The sequence below is a fragment of the Bombyx mori genome, chromosome 15, assembly GCF_030269925.1.
Source record: "Bombyx mori chromosome 15, ASM3026992v2".
Lineage (NCBI taxonomy): Eukaryota > Metazoa > Arthropoda > Insecta > Lepidoptera > Bombycidae > Bombyx > Bombyx mori.
This window is the reverse complement of record NC_085121.1, coordinates 9,704,062-9,723,324: the sequence shown is the minus strand read 5'-3', so window position 1 is coordinate 9,723,324 and position 19,263 is coordinate 9,704,062. Positions and strand designations below refer to the sequence as shown.

Sequence of the window (19,263 nt, the reverse complement as noted above, 5' to 3'; positions counted from 1 at the left end):
GGGACCTTATAATGCAGGATGTTATAACACAGGAGCTAGTCTCTAGTTTAGAACTCTTTCCTTACTGAAAACTACAGTCCATTTTGAAGTATTCAAACAATCGACTATGTACTCTTCAACTACGATATACCTCTAAATGAATGTATTAAAACGTTGGCTGCTAGACGGTTTGCCCAAGGCACCAACGTAACTTATTCAATATGCAAAGCATTTTTGCAGCAAAGTGCATTTTGCAATAAAGTGGGTACTTTGGTCAATTTGTACGATTGCCCTCTATTCAAACAGTCGTGCTTTGGCAACACAGTGGCTACTCTCATTATTTGTCTCATTTTGTTGGTCGTTAGAGCTTACTAAAAATTACATTCACATGTCTATTTATTTTATTCGATGCCCAGTGAGTGACATGAGAACCAAATTTATATCATCTTCTTGGGTTTTCACGAGTCGTAGTTGTAATTACATAATTATAACATTAGAAATAATATAATTAGAATATAAAACGCTTTTTGATACTAAGAATTTATTTATAATTTTCACTATGTCCATTTTTTATTAAAATTAAATTACATAATGTTGTTAATGATAAATATAGCCGATCAACAAAAACAAACTCTATTCATAGACAAGCAAGTCATAAAGTATTTTACTTTTATGGTAAATCGCTTTAGCATTACAGTAAAATCCTTGAGGACGTAACTAAAGAATGTCAACGAAAAATGATTTCAACAACAACGCTCAAGTCTTTGTCGACCATATTTTTTAAATAAAAGTGCTATTTAATAATTACATTCTCTACCAAGTCTTCGTTTTTCTATAAACACTAACACTAGTGTCAACAATGCCTACACAATTAGCTAGTTTTTATTGAGAGGTAGTACATATTTCGTTTGACAATATAATCTGGAGAGCTTTAGCTATTTTATAACATTGGACATATGTATAATCCTAATAATCGCTAAAGAGCATGTAGTTGATTCTACGCAAAGTCATAGAGAACTAGACTGGGCTCATCTTATCCTAAAGATGAAAATCCAAGTCAAACAAACAAACAATTGCCAGACCCCAAGATACTGTTAGTTCTTTGTGTTAAGAAACTTATGTAGCTGTCATATTTTTTTTTAGTTAATTAGACGGTAGTCAGCACAATACCAACACTTTTTTTTTCTTTCTTACAGTTAAAATCGAGAAGCAGGAAATCAAATGTCCACCGATGTCGACATGCAAGAGAATTTAATACACACAATCGTATATGTACATGATAACAATTATTAAAATTTGCAATAGCTAAAGTCTGTGGGCATGATTTTTGTAATATCACAAACGTTCAATTTTTTAGTAACTTGATAAGGAATTCTCGTAGCGGAACTGCACTTCGTGTATTATTTATTTAGTAAAAATCGGTTGGTACCTAAAGGATCTATCTATTTGCAAATAAGGCATGTGTAACTAAAATAGCAAAAATTCCGTAAAATTTTCGGTTTTTCATGATCGGGGAATGACTCTTAGGTTGTCTTATTGCTTCAATACAAATACAATGTGTTACAAAATACCCGTCAAAATATAATTAATTATCAAAGCCAAAATTTTTGTCAACCCTAGTAAGCTGTCATGTCAGGGAACAAGATTATTTATCAGAAAGGCCTACGTACCTATTTTACTTAATAATTGTCTACTTTAATAGTTTTTCTATTTTTCATTCATAAATGTTTGCTACCTCAATACAAGGATGTCATTATACTCAAGTACTAGCTTCAAAAAATGTCAAGTTGGAAAAACAAAATATATGTTGTCATTTTCAAATCTTCTAATCGATATACCTACTACTACTGTTTCGAGTTTTTTTCAAATGTAGGTAGTTTACTTTTTAATTTTACTGAAATAGGGTTCGCACATCAGCGAAAATAATAATATTTTTGGGATATGTTATACAGCGTTACTACGGTTCTTAAATATTGTGTGTGGCTGGATTCATTATAAGGCCTCATTTAACCACCTTTCGGCTTTACGGGTACTTTTGCAACACCTTGTATATATGAGTCGACTATTATCAAAGGCGGCAATCTGACTTTTGGACAATGATTGGTAAATCAGAAAAACGAATTATTGACTTTGTATTATATTGGCAGTCACAAAACTCTTCGGAACGACATCTTAGATAAATAACAGGTTAACTATTAACCTTTATTTAATGCAGGTTTTGAACCGTATTCTTTGAAGGAGACGATTATATTCAAATAAATCTGTATTGACCTATCAATAAAAAATTTTTGTCCAAATGTACAGATTGCCACCTTTGATAATAGACGACTCATATCTATGTTGATGAGTAGTGTATTTTTTATATATTTGTGAATACACTAAATATTTGATCTAATGCAGCAAGCTAATACAATTTGCATACTTTACGAATGCAATGAATGCCAAGAGGAAACAAAATATGTGTTTCAATCGCAAAAAAATTAGAATAGATCTCGTTCCTTTCTCTCTAGTCAAAGAAGTTTCACTTCTGTCACGTATATCTACTATGTTATATTATTTATATAATTTTTTTTTAACAAAACGTAAATCAATTTCTTTAAAATAAAAACATTAAGGCAATTAGAACAATTCCGATTTCTAAAATATATATATTTTTATTTCATTAATATTGCGGCTCAGATTTCTTAATGTTCTTCTGTCCAACTTTATGATTTCCTAAATTTTGAAACGTTTCTAGAAGACTACCGGTGAACAGAGGTAGCGTTCGGTGCGGGAGATGTGGTGACAGGACCTCCGTAGTTAAAATTAACACCAAGTTAATTCAAAAAAACAAGTATGTGGTGAACATCGCGTGCAGTAATATTTCAATAGAGCCGCGTAGGGCATCAACGATAAAATTATAGTTAAAAAGAGTACTAATTGAACACAAGCTATTCCTGATCCATTCGTGTCTTATCTAATAACATATGATTTTAAGAAACTCCCTATGTAATCTTGTACGTACGTATTTTCAACACACCCCTGTTTCCGATATTTAACAATTTGCTTTTATATATATATATATATATATATATATATATAAGCGACTTCGAAATTACAATTATTACAATAATCAATCAAATAACATTCATAAATTATCATATTATACAAATATTCTTAATTCGAATAACATTTTTATGAATAGTTATTTATTTCTCAATTCCAAAATATATTTTATCTATTATACAAACTGAAGCACACGACTGTACAAGTATCGGGCATAACATTTAAATGGTGAACAGGCACTTTAGATCGTACGATCCGACGAACATAACATCGAATTGAATATTGTTTTTTTTTTTTTTAAATTTAATTATTTAAATTCTCAATTTATATTTAATCTTGTTTGTACACAACTAATTTTTATGGACAAATCATAATTATTATATAATATGTTTTATTTTACCTAAATTATCAACATATTGCTGTTTCTCGTCTCATTCCCTCCCTTCTCTTATCTAAAAAAGGGACTTAAATTTGATATTAACGTATTACTAAACTAAGTTTTAAATATAATTAATAATGTCTTAAAGGATAAGTCTTTTTTTATGTGCACAATCTTAAAACGTATCGTTTAATAAATGCATTGTGTCCGGTGAGATTATTTTCTTACAGTCTTGCAGGAGATATTTATATTCGTCTTCAACGCGACCTCGTTTCAACAGATAAACAAGAACATATTGGTAAGGGAAAACGGGAACATTGTGCCGAGCGAAAAAACGAAGCTTCACCCTCTGAATGATGTTCATATCGACGAAACAGTAGTCTGCCGTGCAGCAGCTGCCTGGGGTCCTACAAATAATAAATTTACACTTGCAATTTTCCTCAAAAACATATTTTCAAACAAACATAATACATGATACTCTTTGGTGGCACACTATGATGTCCATAGACTTTGGTAATATAGGATACACACGACATTTTGTAATACTTTAATACTTAGCAATCAATATATTTCTATCTGCTATCAAGAATTAACAATAAACAACCATTATTCATATACTCTCACAATTAACTAGTTAATAACATACAGTTAACTATTAATAACACCTGAGGCTATGTTCATAAAATGTGTATAGTACATTTTATATACGACAATATGATCATGTGTAAAATTTCAGAAGAAATAATTAGGAAAATAGAAGTATTTATTAATTTAACTCGTCTAATCTATTTCAATAAAATATATAAATGAAATTTACCTAGGATCGTAAGTGATTGGTTTTGCTTTCAGCGTTTTGAATATCATTTGGTAATATTGTCTGTACTTCTTCTTCATGATAAGAACAACTTGTTTTCCTTCGAATGGAAATCTCGCATCAAGATTCTGCAGTTCTAAATGCCAGTAGACAGCGGCTCTTGCAACCTCCACGCTTGTGCTATCGATTTCTAATATTTTCGGGTGTTTCATCCATTCATAGAGAGATTCCTGTTCAAAATGTTGTTCTAATATCAATGTTCTTATAAAAATATGTAGAAGTGTTAGACGATATGGGTCTTTTTTATATTCATTTTATTCTTACCTTAACTCATTTTAATAAATAAAATTTTGCTTAGTTATTGTGGTAAAAACTTATGTTATATAAAATAACAAGGGGACATACATCACACTTTTTTTATTGTTTCAGAGTATTCTTTAAGCACATCAAGAAAAAGAAAATATATCATGAATAAAATTTAAAAAAAGTAAAATAGTGGTGATCTTATAGCTTAAGATACCATTTTCTAGACAACCATTGAAGGAAAATATGAATCGAGTTCAATTACTCAATAATATTTAACATTAACAAATAAACTATTTATAATGTTAATTTGACCAAAACCTCACATTAATATAAAACTAGACGATGGTTTTTTTTTTTGATAACGCCATCTTGTTGTGTCTTTAAAGCGGTTAGTTGCCCTCAATTAAGAGAAATAGTATTATTATTCGCCAATAGATGTCGGGAAGAGTTGATTATTGAAAACACGAATAAAACAACATTTTCTGAAAATAAATCGTAGCTAGATCGATTTATCGCCCCCGAAATCCCCTGTATACTAAATTTTATGAAAATCGTTGGAGCCGTTTCCAAGATTCAGATTATATAATTATATATTAGTATACAAGAATTGCTCGTTTAAAGGTATAAGATATAAAAGTACATACATACATTATAAAATAGAGAAAGTATTAAAATAAAATTAATTAATACAGGATTACTTAAATATAATTTAAAATATATGGAAAATTAACATGGTTCTTATGAGAATATATAAGCAACAACTGAAATGGGCAGATAATTGATCACTTCTGATCTTGGTAATGGGAATGCATTTTCCAATGAGTGAATGAGTGAAAATTTGAAATTCTTTAAGATTTGTATTCAAGATATGAATTGTATTATATTGTATTGATTTCAAGAATGTATTCACATTAGTATTTAGATTAATTTTTAGATTTGTGTATTAAATTGTTTTACCTGCATGAACTTCTTGCATCTAAAGCTGTCGTAGATAAAATTGATGCTAAGCAGCCACTTGCCGGTAGCGAGAGCACAAACCATCATGCCAGTAAATGTATCATTCGGTAACAAACATATAAAGTGAGTCGCTAACATTTCCATTTTAGTGTTTTCCGCAACTACGCCACCTAGTTCGTTTACCATGGCGGTAATCCTTTCACGGTCCTGAAACATTTATAAAGTGTAATTATAAAGAATATTCATATCAAACCGGACATGCGATTTGAATTCAGAACGAAAGCAGATTAAGAGAGCCCTCCTTGTAAATACTGAAAGCATGTTATATTTTTTCACAGGCTGCCTTTATTATTTATGCCTCATTTTAAGTTCTGCCATCCAATATCAGGTACATAAGTTGTAAGTGGTGAATTAAGTAAATTTCACGATGCGAATGTCGCCACCCTCTTTGAAATTTGAGATCACAATCTGATTGTTTATAATTTTTAATCATCATCATTCTTTCTTCACCCTCTGCTGGGGTGTACGGCTCGAATAAAATAATTTTTAATAAATATAATTTAATTAATTTCTTTTATGGTGGATATAATTTAACATGAGTTAGGTAAGTTATTTATGAAACAAAAAGCGGTAGCTGCCTGTGAGATTTGAACAATGTCATAACATTGCTCGATATGAGTACACCAAGCACTTTATTGTTTTGACCATGATAACTTAAACTTATCGTTTCTGATGATTACAGTCATCACTCTAGATACTGCTTATGGATCCACCTGACCTACACTCGGTGCTATTAGATGCTATTATTTCTAATGGTATTAGCAGACAAAACAGAGAAATCTGTACTTGTTGAACCAGGTGCTAAATTAATTTGGTGGTCGAGCCCTTAAGCAGAAGCAGTAATATCAGGGTAATACTCTTAGACAGAAAAGACAGTGAGGTACTCTCATGTCAAGTCATTAATTATAATAATAAATAGGTATTATTTACCTTAATTGATTCTGACAACATGAAGACTTTCTTATCACATGCACAAATTAAATTTTGCTTCAATTTCCAAGAATCTTCTGATGCGCCACTGGGTGAATTGTAATCACTGTCTGGAAATTTATATTTCTAATAATGATTTGAAAATAGACAGATGAATGAATTTACAAATATAACATTACCTGAAACAATTTCTGGTAGGCAAGCCTGAATTTTAGTAGCAACCTGAAGTTTCCCTTTAATAGGACTATATGCTGTTGCTTTCTTTTTTAGTTTATAATTTTGTATATATTTTTGAAATGGCAAATGAATTGAAGCTTTTGCCTTGCCATTTTCGACAAGTTTCCGAAAACTAACCTTTTTTGGGGTGCTCTGGCGACTAAAAGTTCTGGAATAAACCAATGGAGTCCTTTTTTAATGTTCCATTACCATATTATGTTACGAGAATTTACATAATATATATTTACAAAATATTCATCTCATTGTTTAATGTATGTACATACACATTCCATAGAGGTAAATATTGAAGAATGGAAGACTATCTTTCTGGAGCAAGGAAGCATCTGTAACCCAAGCATTTTTTATATTAAATGTACAATTAACTAACAACATATTCCCATGTTAGTAGTTTATAATGCCATCCCAAACATGATACATATGAGGCATGCACTGGAACATAGACTCACTCATTCCCCAATTTAGAGAAAAAGTTCTTCAATGGACTTGAGGTCGGTGTCGATTTCTGCTCAGCAGGTTTGAAATCAATTTCTTGATAAATATCTTCGACTGACCAACCAATCTGACGTCGGGCTGACTTGGGCTTGGCTTTACTGTATATAGGGAAATCAACACAGTCCTCGCCATTATCAGTGATACTGGTTTTTGGAGAATTGTTGATAAAGTGAGTTATCCTTAAATGTTTTAAATATAGCAGCTTTTCAGTATACATCTCATGGCATATTGGGCATACAAAATGTTGAAGTTTCACATTCATTGTGCACTCGTTGATATGTATAACATAATCATCATATTGATCATATTTTTTAGTGCAGAGTACACAAGAAACATTCACAAATGAAGATCGAGGTGAAGTTGGTGTTACTGGTGTTGAAGACATGTTCTGTGTGCAATCATTAGCTATTAACGTTTCATCGCTGCATGACCTTTGTAAGTCGTTTTGTTCAATTGTGCAGGTTGTTTTACATGTGTGCATCCCCTTGGTGCTGTATGACTGACTGCACCCAACGCATTTTATAGAATCAACATCACTATCATCTGTTTCATCGCTGATTTCATGATGCTTAGTTAGTGGTTGGTCTGAACTAGTATTAATGAAACCATTATCTTCATTGTCATCTTTTAGATCATTAAGCTCAGTATGAATGTGGAACTCTTGGTTGAAAAAATCATCATAATTTGCATTTGGAGGTGACTTGATATTGACGTCTGAATAAATAAAAATAAAATTGAATTTTTTTACAATATCATTTTGGTTTTGGTATAATAAAATTTGGATAAAATATTAATTACTTATTGAAAGTTCACTCTCACATTAATAAATTTAAGCTTTCATGTGGGAATAACTGGATCCGTTATTCACATATTACTTTTGTAAAAAATTTCTCTTAATTATAATGACATTTAAGCTATAGGGTATATTGAGACTTATGTGTTCATATACAAACTTGCAAGTAAAATATTTTTATATAACAATATCAGTTATTTATTTGTGTAATATTTTAGATATTTTGTATTTATTGGTAACCAATACAATAATGACAACCATAACCATAATATGTGAAACACACCTGGAGACTTCCTTAGCAAGTAATCTATCCGTTCACATTGTTGCTTAAACAAGTAAGCAGTGCTTAAATTCTCAATACATGAAGTACATACGCGGTCTGATAGTCCATCACCTTCGTGTATCTGAAAATGTATTTTTTATTACTCATTATAAATTTTACTGTAGCCAATCACTACTGTGTACAGTTGATCAAATTAATGAACCAACTGAGTTTCTTGCCGGACCTTCTTACTGGGTCGAGATTCCGACCCGGTTGTAGATTCTGAAAAGCACTACTCTTACTAGGGCTAGTGTTAACAAATTCTCTCAGGTTGAGCCCGTGAGCCCGTCAGGCTACCAGAGGCCACCCAATAGATAAGGGATAAAATAAAGTTAACTTTTTGTTGTGCTTAAACACAATTATTTGTGATATCCATTTGTTTACAAATTTATTAGAAGATGCTACATTAATACTTACTTGCACATTAGCAAAGGACATAACCATCTCAGATAATTTAACAGATTCGTCCTGATCAAATATGGAACAGAATTCACCAAGTTTTAAGCATAAACGACATTTTTGAAAACAAGCACTCATTTCGGTGGCGTCGTTTTTTTTTTATACGGTACCTTCCTGCTTATCTACCTATTTAATTTGAATTTTAATCAAAATTTGAATAGCGTTAAACATAGATAATACACCTAAGGTGATATAATCTATGGTGATCAGTGTATAATTATTATTTTGACTTTTTGGCGGGAGCGCGAGGAGTGAAGTTGTGTGATTTGTTTTATTTTGTCTATTTAGTGTTTCTTCAGGTTTAAATGTGTAATAACGGTGGTTTATTATCTGTTTAATATCTTTGAAAGTGCACAAATGTGGGAAAGTGAAACAAAGCCTCTGGACGTAACTTCTCGGGATCCTCCAAAAAGTCCACTGAAAAAATCTCAGTAAATGACCACCATTTTACTAAGATTATGTTTCATCCCATATCATGCAAGGATATGGGAATATTAATCTATTTCATCCTAATAGATTAATATCTCAAATTAATCATCTTGATTTCATTTCGTTTCACTCCATATTATCATTTTTCATAAAAATAAGAATATAAATTAAAAATAAGACATGACTTAAAGGTCTCAGTAACCAGGTCATAAAATCATTTAAAAAATATTATTTTAGTGACTTATTGGCGGGAACGCGAGTAGTGAAATTGTGTGATTTATTTTATTTTGTGTATTTAGTGTTTCTTCAGGTTTAAATGTGTAATAAAGGTGGTTTATTAACTGCTTAGTATCTGTGAAAGTGCACAAATGTGAGAAAATCAAACAAAGCCGCTGAACGTATCTTCTCGGGATCCTCCAAAAAGTCCACTGAAAAAGTCTCAGTAAATAACCACATTTTACTGAGATTATATTTCATACCATATCATCTCATTTTACTTAATTTCATGCCATGTTTCATATTAATCAACTTAATTTCATTTCACTTCATATTATCATTTTTCATAAAAAATAAGAATTACAGTAAGACATGACCTAAAGGTCTTAGGTACCAGGTCATAAAATCTCTTAAATATATATATATATACATTTTTTTTTTTTTTTTTGTCATGAGGAAATAATCGGACTTCCGCTCTCTACTGTGGATGGGGGGCGGGGCATGTCGGAGTTGAACCGACTAAAACCTCCAGTCGCTCAACAACCAGCATCCAAACCTCGCATGAGACAAAACTCATGAAAAGGCAAAGGGGGAAAGTGAAACGTTTAGTGCGGAGCACATCTCGCCCATCACCCTCCCACTCGGGATGCGAGACCAGTGGTCGTCGGCACCACGACCACCAGCCCTCTCGGTCGGCAGGCTATCCGAAGCTCACCTAGATGGTGCCGGTTAGAATGTCTATCCTACGGAATGCCCCGCTGGATCAAAACCAGCGTGGATTGAGGATAACCAGCCTTCCATCACCCGGATGCTCTTGCACGCGTAAATACGCGTGCAGAGCAGCTTGCATGTCGTCTTCTTAGGCCCCCTTCGCCGATCCCCAGGCCGACATGTGAGGGAGACCCGAAACACTTGGAGAGCCAGGGCTTGGGCGACATCCACCCCCTGGGCCCCGTTCGACGGCGGCGGGCCTGTGCGTCTCTCACGCGCCCCGCCGTCTCCTTCTGCGAGATGGTGCACTCGCAGAAGTCGAGCATCGCCTTCCACGACCCGTCGTCGCCGAGCATCGATGCCACAACACTCGGCAACGACAAGTCGTTTCCTATTTTTGCGACGAGGACACGGCGCCATCCCTCCCATGAGGGGCAGGCGACGAGCGTGTGCTCCACCGTGTCCAAGTGGCAACCACAATGGTGGCACTCTGCCATTGGCTCGGCTCCGATCCGGTGCAGGAACTCACCGAAGCAACCATGCCCAGTGAGCACCTGCGTGAGCCGGAAAGTGAGGCGTCCTCTGTCACGATTCACCCAATTCACAGAACCGGGTGAATCGCCTCGACGGCCCTACGACCAATCGTCATTCCTTGTGACTTCCTCTCTAAAATCACTTAATTATTAAATATTTAACGAATTTACAATAGTGTTTTACTCACTGCGGAATAAAACTATTTTATTTAAATAGTTCCGAAGAGATTTTGTCGGTCCCGAAATATCTAAACAGAATGTCTAAATATGTTTTGATGACATATTTTAAAGAGGTATTTATGATTAGTGTCATGATCAATAGATTCCGACCGAAAAATGGTGCCCGATTTTTCGGATGAGGGCTCCATAATGAATTTAAATATATATATAGATAATAGTTTTGGGGCATCGACTTTCTTGAGATCCTATAAAATATGTTTTAATTATTATTTTTGTATGTTTTAAGCATGGTAAAATAAGAAATTTTATATAAGCAATCATATTAAATCGATATCAAAGTCAATAAATAATGTACAACCCAAAACCAATGAAGTAGGAAACCTATGGAAATGAAACGTCAACCAAAATTTCGTGCCACTGTGACGTCATCTGGCCACAAAACATGGCGGCTTTAGTGCTGTACAAAAGATTTCAATGTTATCAGGTTTTATCGATAAACGTTCTTGGCTCATTTTATTTTAAATATTGTTGAGTATTATTTATTTGTAGAATTTATACTTTAATGGGAAGTAAGTAGGTATATTGTTATGTGCAAATATGATATGATTTAGATGGGTGAAATCTAAGACAAGTTCGTCCTTCGAATTTGCCAAGTAAACGATATGATGATTTTTAAAAGTTGCTACACTGATTTTATAAGGTTGTCGTTTGTCGCAAAACATAAAGATATGGCGTAGTTCAAAGCCATCAGCCCATTTCTAGCATGCTAAATGTTATCGTATTTTGAGTACGTGTTTTTCTTAGACTATTACAATCTATTTTAATTGTTTTGCTGACTCTAAAGTCCGTAACATACTACCGCAGCGCACCCCAAGGAAGGTGCGCCGCACCATTTGAATCACTTTCGCTTGAGAGTGATTCAAATTTTAAACTTATCAAGGGACCGCGTGAAAAAAAAAACACCTACAGAACATATTTTATTCATTAATTACAAACGTCATTCCTTGTGACTTCCTCTCTAAAATCACTTAATTATTAAAAATTTAACAAATTTACAATAGTGTTTTACTCACTGCGGAATAAAACTATTTTATTTAAATAGTTCCGAAGAGATTTTGTCGGTAGCCTTTTTCCCGAAATATCTAAACAGAATGTCTAAATATGTTTTGATGACATATTTTAAAGTGGTATTTATGATTAGTGTCATGATCAATAGATTCCGACCGAAAAATGGATTTTTCGGATGAGGGCTCCATAATGAATTTAAATACATATAGATAATAGTTTTAGGGCATCGACTTTCTTGAGATCCTATAAAATACGTTTTAATTATTATTTTTGTATGTTTTAAGCATGATAAATTATGAAATTTTATATAATCAATCATATTAAATCGATATCATAGTCAATAAATAATGTACAACCCAAAACAGACGGCCGAACTGACGTGACAATGACATTTGGCGCGCTAAACATGGCGGATTTTCGGCCTCATTAGACGGAGACGGAGATATTTACGTATATTCATGTTTCATTTTATGTACGCACTGAAATACTGTTATATTGTTTTCCTGCGAGTTAAAGTGCTGAGTAAGAACGAGATAGATATATGTTTATGTATGTGCCTTCAAAATGGGTGCTATTTATATAAGCAATTGTACGTATAGAACAATATGTCGTGTCCCTACTATATAGGTCAATGGTATTTACTAGTACTTGATTATTGACATCTGTCAAATGGGACTTCATAGTTGGAATAGAGTAGGTAGTCGTATTTTTACTATGTATTTTTAACATTGAAGTAGGAAACCTATGGAAATGAAACGTCAACAAAAAATTCGTGCCACTGTGACGTCATCTGGCCACAAAACATAGCGGTTTTAGTGCTGACCAGAAGATTTTAATGTTAGTAGGTTTTATCGATAAACGTTCTTGGCTCATTTTATTTTAAATATTGTTGAGTGAATGTATTTGTAGAATTTATACTTTAATTTGAAGTAAGTATATTGTTATGTGCAAAGATGATGTGATTTAGATATTATGTGAAATCTAAGACGAGTTCGTGCTTCAGATTTGCCAAGTAAACGATATGACGACTTTTAAAATTTGCTACACTGATTTTATAAAGTTGTCGTTTGCCGCAAAACATAAAGATATGGCGTAGTACAGTGCCATCTGCTCATTTCTAGCATGCTGAATGTTATCGTATTTTGAGTACGTTTTTTTCTTAGACTATTACAATCTATTTTAATTGTTTTGCTGACTCTAAAGTCCGTAACACACTACCGCAGCGCACCTCAAGGAAGGTACGCCGTACCATTTGAATCACTCTCACTTGAGAGTGATTCAAATTTTAAACTTATCAAGGGACCGCCTGATAAAAAAAAACACCTACAGAACATATTTTATTCATTAATTACAAACGTCATTCCTTGTGACTTCCTCTCTAAAATCACTTAATTATTAAATATTTAACGAATTTACAATAGTGTTTTACTCACTGTGGAATAAAACTATTTTATTTAAATAGTTCCGACGAGATTTTGTCGGTAGCCTTTTTCCCGAAATATCTAAACAGAATGTCTAAATATGTTTTGATGACATATTTTAAAGAGGTATTTATGATTAGTGTCATGATCAATAGATTCCGACCGAAAAATGGTGCCCGATTTTTCGGATGAGGGCTCCATAATGAATTTAAATATATATAGATAATAGTTTTGGGGCATCGACTTTCTTGAAATCCTATAAAATACGTTTTAATTATTATTTTTGTATGTTTTAAGCATGATAAAATATGAAATTTTATAAAAGCAATCATATTAAATCGATATCAAAGTCAATAAATAATGTACAACCCAAAACAGACGGCCGAACTGACGTGACAATGACATTTGGCGCGCTAAACATGGCGGATTTTCGGCCTCATTAGACGGAGACGGAGACATTTACGTATATTCATGTTTCATTTTATGTACGCACTGAAATACTGTTATATTGTTTTCCTGCGAGTTAAAGTGCTGAGTAAGAACGAGATAGATATATGTTTATGTATGTGCCTTCAAAATGGGTGCTATTTATTTAAGCAATTGTACGTATAGAACAATATGTCGTGTCCCTACTATATAGGTCTATGATTTTTAATTGGACGAAGCCACCTGACAGTAGCTAATGTCACTTTGCAAAATAATGTTGCCATATTTAAAGTAATAGTGATGCGTTCAGTTCTCGTTCAATCAGATGAATGAACAATGAGTGTGAACAATTAGTCATTTCAAACTATAAAATAATATTATTTCTATTTTATAATAAAATTGTATTAAAGTGCTCTAATATATGTTACTAGTAGTATGTAACTACAATCAGTTTTTTTTTAATGTTACCTACCTATAATTGTTATAGTTTATACATCTATAGTTTCAACTATATGATGTATTGAAAATAGAACAGTCTTACAAGCTTCCGCGCAATGTTTTCCTTAATGTTTAAAACACTCGGTATTCAGTATAGGTAGATACCATAGGAACATAATCGTCGAAAACTCGTTGGTATGTACAAAGCACGACTAAAATTCGAACCCCATACCCGAAATCGACAGTTTGGCACACTAACTATTCACTAAACTATCGAGGCAATTTCATTAATTCAGGAGTTTTTTCAATCATTCACTTTGTCACAACACTATTTTTATTTCATCAAAAACTGACAGCACAGTAAACATCAATAGACTTCGTCAAATAAAAAATACGACTTTAAGGCCTAGGCCGCACTACAGTTTTTTCCCGGGAGCGGTTAACCGCTGTAACCGCGAAACCGCTTAATACGCACACACTACAATTATTAACCGCGAATTCGCCCGCGATTTTCACAATTTGAAGATGGATAAATTTCAAAAGAGCAGTAGCAGTGTGGCTCTGGTACTAAGAAATAGATAAAAAGACAACGAAAATTTTACAAATGTTGGGTCTATCCACTTTCTAGCCGTAGATTTGAGAAAGGGTTTTTTCATAAGAAATATCGAAATTTAAGAAAACCCCTAGAGAATTTTTTCAATTACTATCGGATGTCAGTAGCCAGTTTCATGGAAACAAAGTTTCGCAAATGTATTTGACATTTCAAAAAAACCGCCCGCGGTTACGTATAGTGCACGGATACCTAGTTCTATGGATTACAAATTTTCTTGCGGTTTTTTTCCGCGACAATTTTGTAACATTTCGCGGTTTTAAAATCAGTCGCGGGAAAAAACCGCAAGTGCGGCCGCTTGTATTCGTTTTCGTGTTTCATAAGCTCACACGGTTATTAACCGCTGCGATTTCACCGTAGTGCGGCCTAGGCCTAAGTAGGTAGGACTTAAAGTGTCAGTAATGCCAACTCCGGGGTTTTCCCCCCAAATTTAGGGGGAAAAAATCTATACAGAGATTTTTTTAGGGGGTGAAATTTTTTGGGGATATTTTTAGGGATAAAATTTTATTTGTATTTTTTTAAAAATTTCTACGTACATCAACAAAAATAAAAAAAATTCAAATCGATTGAATGTTTCCAATTTTAATAGATGACACTGTATGCATTTTTTATTATACTCTTAACAGCTGACAACTAAAAACAGTCGGTTATAATTGTTAGTTTTGTGCACTATCTTTTTTTAAAAACAAATACCAAATATAAAATACCAGGTTTAAAATGCCAAAGGGAGAAAAAGTTTCTGGCTATTCTCAAAAACATACCACTAATTTAGTGGTTTTTGAAATTGCTTTAGGGGGAAAGTTTTCGAACAGTTGGCGACACTGTAAAGTGTCCTACTTAAAACTAATGAATAAATTTTCAAAATAAACAAATTTCGCATCGATAGTCGAGACATTACACTATTTCATGAATTATTATTTAATTTAATATGCAAATTCAGCCAGAACTTCATGTGAATGCTAGCATTTACTCAAATTCATTTCCTCGATTTGATCGTCCAAAAGTGATAGGATATATTGGTCTCCACAATCTAAAATTTTGTAAAACTTTACGAGACAAAAAAGTGTGTTTTGATTTGAATTTGCATTTAGACAAAGTAAAGCGTAAACCAGTAGATCGGGACGTTAAATTAGATGATTTGTTGCATTTCTTACTTACACAAGAGCACAGATTAAACTTTCCAATACAGAAGACTATTAACGATGCCCCGATTCACTGTTACCGGGGTCTCATGACATGTGTTGCGTGTACACCGTATGAGAATACAGAACCATGGAAAATAGTTACGATTTTACATAAAGGTAACATATACTTATGCGCGAGAGACACTGATGAAAAGAAACATAGAAATCGTAATATGTCTGAGAAAGATAAGCAGTTCACATCATGGGGCTTTAAATTTGAACAATTCATGACATCAGGTAAGTTGTAAAATATCTACTAAGTATTATTCCTGTTTAATTTGGAATAATTATCAGAGTTACTTACAATTGTCCACTTGTGTCGTTTATTGCCTTTACAGTCAAACCTGTGTAAGTGAGAACTGGATAAGTGAGAAAACTCCATAAGTGAGAGTAATAGCCAGGACCTGTCATTTTAAGCTCCCAAAATGTCTGTTAGTGAGAAACAAACCTTTGTAAGAGAGTCGTTTTTCCCTCATGGATCTCCGTAAGTGAGACTGCTACTTATCTATACCTTTATAAGCGACAGTCGAGCTTTATTTATTTATATTATTTAGGAGGAACAAATGACAAATTTAACATCTGCTATTTTATGTCTCATTCTTAACTTGCGTGGAACTTCCTACCATTTTTTTTGTATTGTTTTCTCGTAAATATTGAATCTATTCTATTTCGTGGACCTAAATAACTTTGTAATTTTATCGCATTCTTGAAACCAACCTTATCACAGAAACCCAAATGAAATTGATGGATTTTTTCAAGTGTAAATAAGTTCTAAATAAAATAAAATTATATAGTGCATGAATTTTTGTTTTGTTGTAGTAAGCATCTTGATACCTACCCTTATACAGTACTTATATGTCGAAATCAAATGAAGGTAACATATACACACTATTAAAAATATATATGTGTTGTGCATATTATGCACATAATTTTATCATATTACTTACTTACTACTTTCGTATTTGCTGTGACTCGTTATTGCTGCGTACCTCTTTAAGAGAGAAACGCTACCCATGTACCTGCATTAGCGAGAAACTCGGGTTAGTCAGAAACCTCTATAAGCGAGAATGAGATTATGCTCCCCTGAACTCTCGCTTATCCAGGTTTGACTGTATTTGTTGTCTGCATTTATTGATTGCAATTTTTTATGTTTATTGACACCCATTTTTTATTGCATTGATGGTGAAAGAGATAATTCCCCATTAATGTTAGGTGGTTACAGGAGCCCATAAACATTTACAATGTGAATGCTGCCTCCCACCTTGAGACATGAGTTCTAAGGTCCCAATTTTTTCAGTAAAATGGTTGCCCCACCCTTCAAACCAAAACGCATTACTGCTTCATGGCAGCTTGTGCAGACTCACAAGATATTCAGCAATTAAGCAAATTATAATTATTGCAGTTTTGATTTTACTACTACTACTCTCCTTGGCTGATTTCGGCAACGGCGACCACTTCAACTCCGTTTTGAATTGTCACTGTGTGCTCGTGTGTGGCTAACATAGGAGATCTTATTCCCACACCATTATAATAGTTGTAAGAGGTAGCACATGGCGGGCGTGCTTTCAGCTAATGCCGTAGGTTGATCTGACATTCATGATACGTGTCCACACCAACCGAGTTGTCGCCACCTGAGATAGGCCTCAATGCCCATGGTATTGGCCCTCCACAGCACTTCTGTATTCCGAATACGATCAGACCAGCAGATGCTGAGAATTTTGCGCAGACATTTTAGGTAGAAACGGTCCAGAGTTCGTATATGGCGGCGGTATATGGTCCATGACTCTGAAGAGTATAGCATGTTCGGCAGCACCACCGCCCTATAGATGTCAGCTTTGGTACCCAGCTTCAGATTATGTGAGCTAAAAACCCTGCGATTTAATCTGCCGAATACCGCAGCTGCAGCACCGATCTGGCTGTTGATTTCAGCATCAAGCTCACACTTTGATGTTATAGTGCTCCCCAGATAACGGAATGTAAGGACTTGCTTAAGTATGTCATCACTGAGTTTCATGGCCAAGAGACACTCTCCTGACCATTAATATCTAAAGACATCACTTCTGTCTTTTGAATGCCAATCTTCAGATTAAAAATACAGCAGGATTTGTAAAAAGTAGTCATAACTTTCAAGAAGCAAGCCTTCTGGAGAATAGGTCACAAAGCATAAATCATCCGCATAGACCATCTCTGTGATCAGTGCGTGAGACACTTTCGTATGGGCCCTGAGTCTGGCGAGATTAAACATATTGCCATTAATGCCAAATCGGATGCGACTTCCTTCAGGGGTTCTCTGTAATACGTCCTGAACTACGACTGCAAAGTATAACGTGAACAGTGCAGGTTCGAAGATACACCCTTGTTTTACTCAGGTGACAGGGAAAAACTCTGACTGATCAGCACTTACAGCGACACAAATCTGCATGTCGCCATGGGGAAGTCAGAAGTTTCACAAACTTCGCTGTACATCCAAGTTTCCGCAGCACTATCCAGAGGGCTTTATACGATACATTATCGAATGCCTCCTCAAGGTCAACAAAAAAGAGATACATATTACGGGAGTGAAGTGTCATGACTCGTCGGATCAAACTGACCTTGTTCGACTCCATTGTTAAAAGTGTTCTCCTGTTTGAATGTGAGACTTGGAGAGTGACCAAGATACTCACGAAACAACTCCAGGTATTTGTAAATAAGTGCTTGAGGTTGATACTCTGCATATTCTGGCCAGTCACTATCTCTAATAAAGACCGTTGGACTAAATGTGATCAAAACCCCATCACGCAAGACATTGGACATTGGAAATGACGTTGGATAGAACACACTCCACGGCGTAGCGGAGTCAACGCAGCATCAATCGCGTTTGAGTGGCCACCGCTTGGCAAGAGAAGACCTGGTCGCCCTGTACAGACTTGGCGGCATACCGTGGAGATTGAGATGAGGACTGCCAACATGACCTGGAGTGATGTCAAGGAGCAAGCGCAAGACAGGGTCGAGTGGAGACAACTTGGGCGAGCCCTATGTACCAGCGGGGTATCCTAGGACTACTACAACAACAACAACAACGGCTTCGACCGCGAATTTTAGATGCGAAGGCAGCCGCTGTTACTATCCTCCTTATAAGTTGGAGTGAGCGTTTATTTAGGGCACCCCCTCCCCGGCTTAGCAAGGAAAGTAGTGCCTACCTGAATAGGGCTGCTTTGTCACCCCGGGTGCTGCCGAATCCGCTCTGTTACCCCAATGTAACGATGTAATACTACACCCCAGGGCCGCCTGCGTA

The 19,263-nt window shown here is 34.6% G+C and overlaps 2 protein-coding genes across 4 annotated transcripts in view; one reads left to right on the top strand and one right to left on the bottom strand.

Moving 5' to 3' along the window:
- Window positions 1-503: 503 nt before the first annotated feature.
- Window positions 504-8,954, bottom strand: LOC101742164 (uncharacterized). The gene is made up of 8 exons (XM_004928414.5): window positions 8,732-8,954; window positions 8,276-8,396; window positions 7,154-7,913; window positions 6,650-6,855; window positions 6,471-6,580; window positions 5,481-5,687; window positions 4,221-4,447; window positions 504-3,810 (listed from the first exon to the last, which is right to left on the bottom strand). The coding sequence occupies exons 1-8, from the start codon at window positions 8,849-8,851 to the stop codon at window positions 3,579-3,581; spliced, it is 1,983 nt and encodes a 660-aa protein (XP_004928471.2). The 5' UTR covers window positions 8,852-8,954; the 3' UTR covers window positions 504-3,578.
- A 6,637-nt stretch (window positions 8,955-15,591) lies between these two features.
- Window positions 15,592-19,263, top strand: part of LOC101742694 (decapping nuclease DXO homolog) — an 11,520-nt gene continuing 7,848 nt past the window's right edge. Inside the window, exon 1 of one of the 3 annotated variants that reach the window (XM_062672586.1) lies at window positions 15,592-16,226. In XM_062672586.1, the coding sequence (XP_062528570.1) occupies window positions 15,734-16,226 (493 nt within the window). In that variant the 5' untranslated portion in view covers window positions 15,592-15,733. Of the gene's footprint in view, window positions 16,227-16,331; window positions 16,474-19,263 lie in introns of those variants that run through there. The other 2 variants (XM_062672585.1, XM_062672587.1) reach the window with 2 other exon arrangements.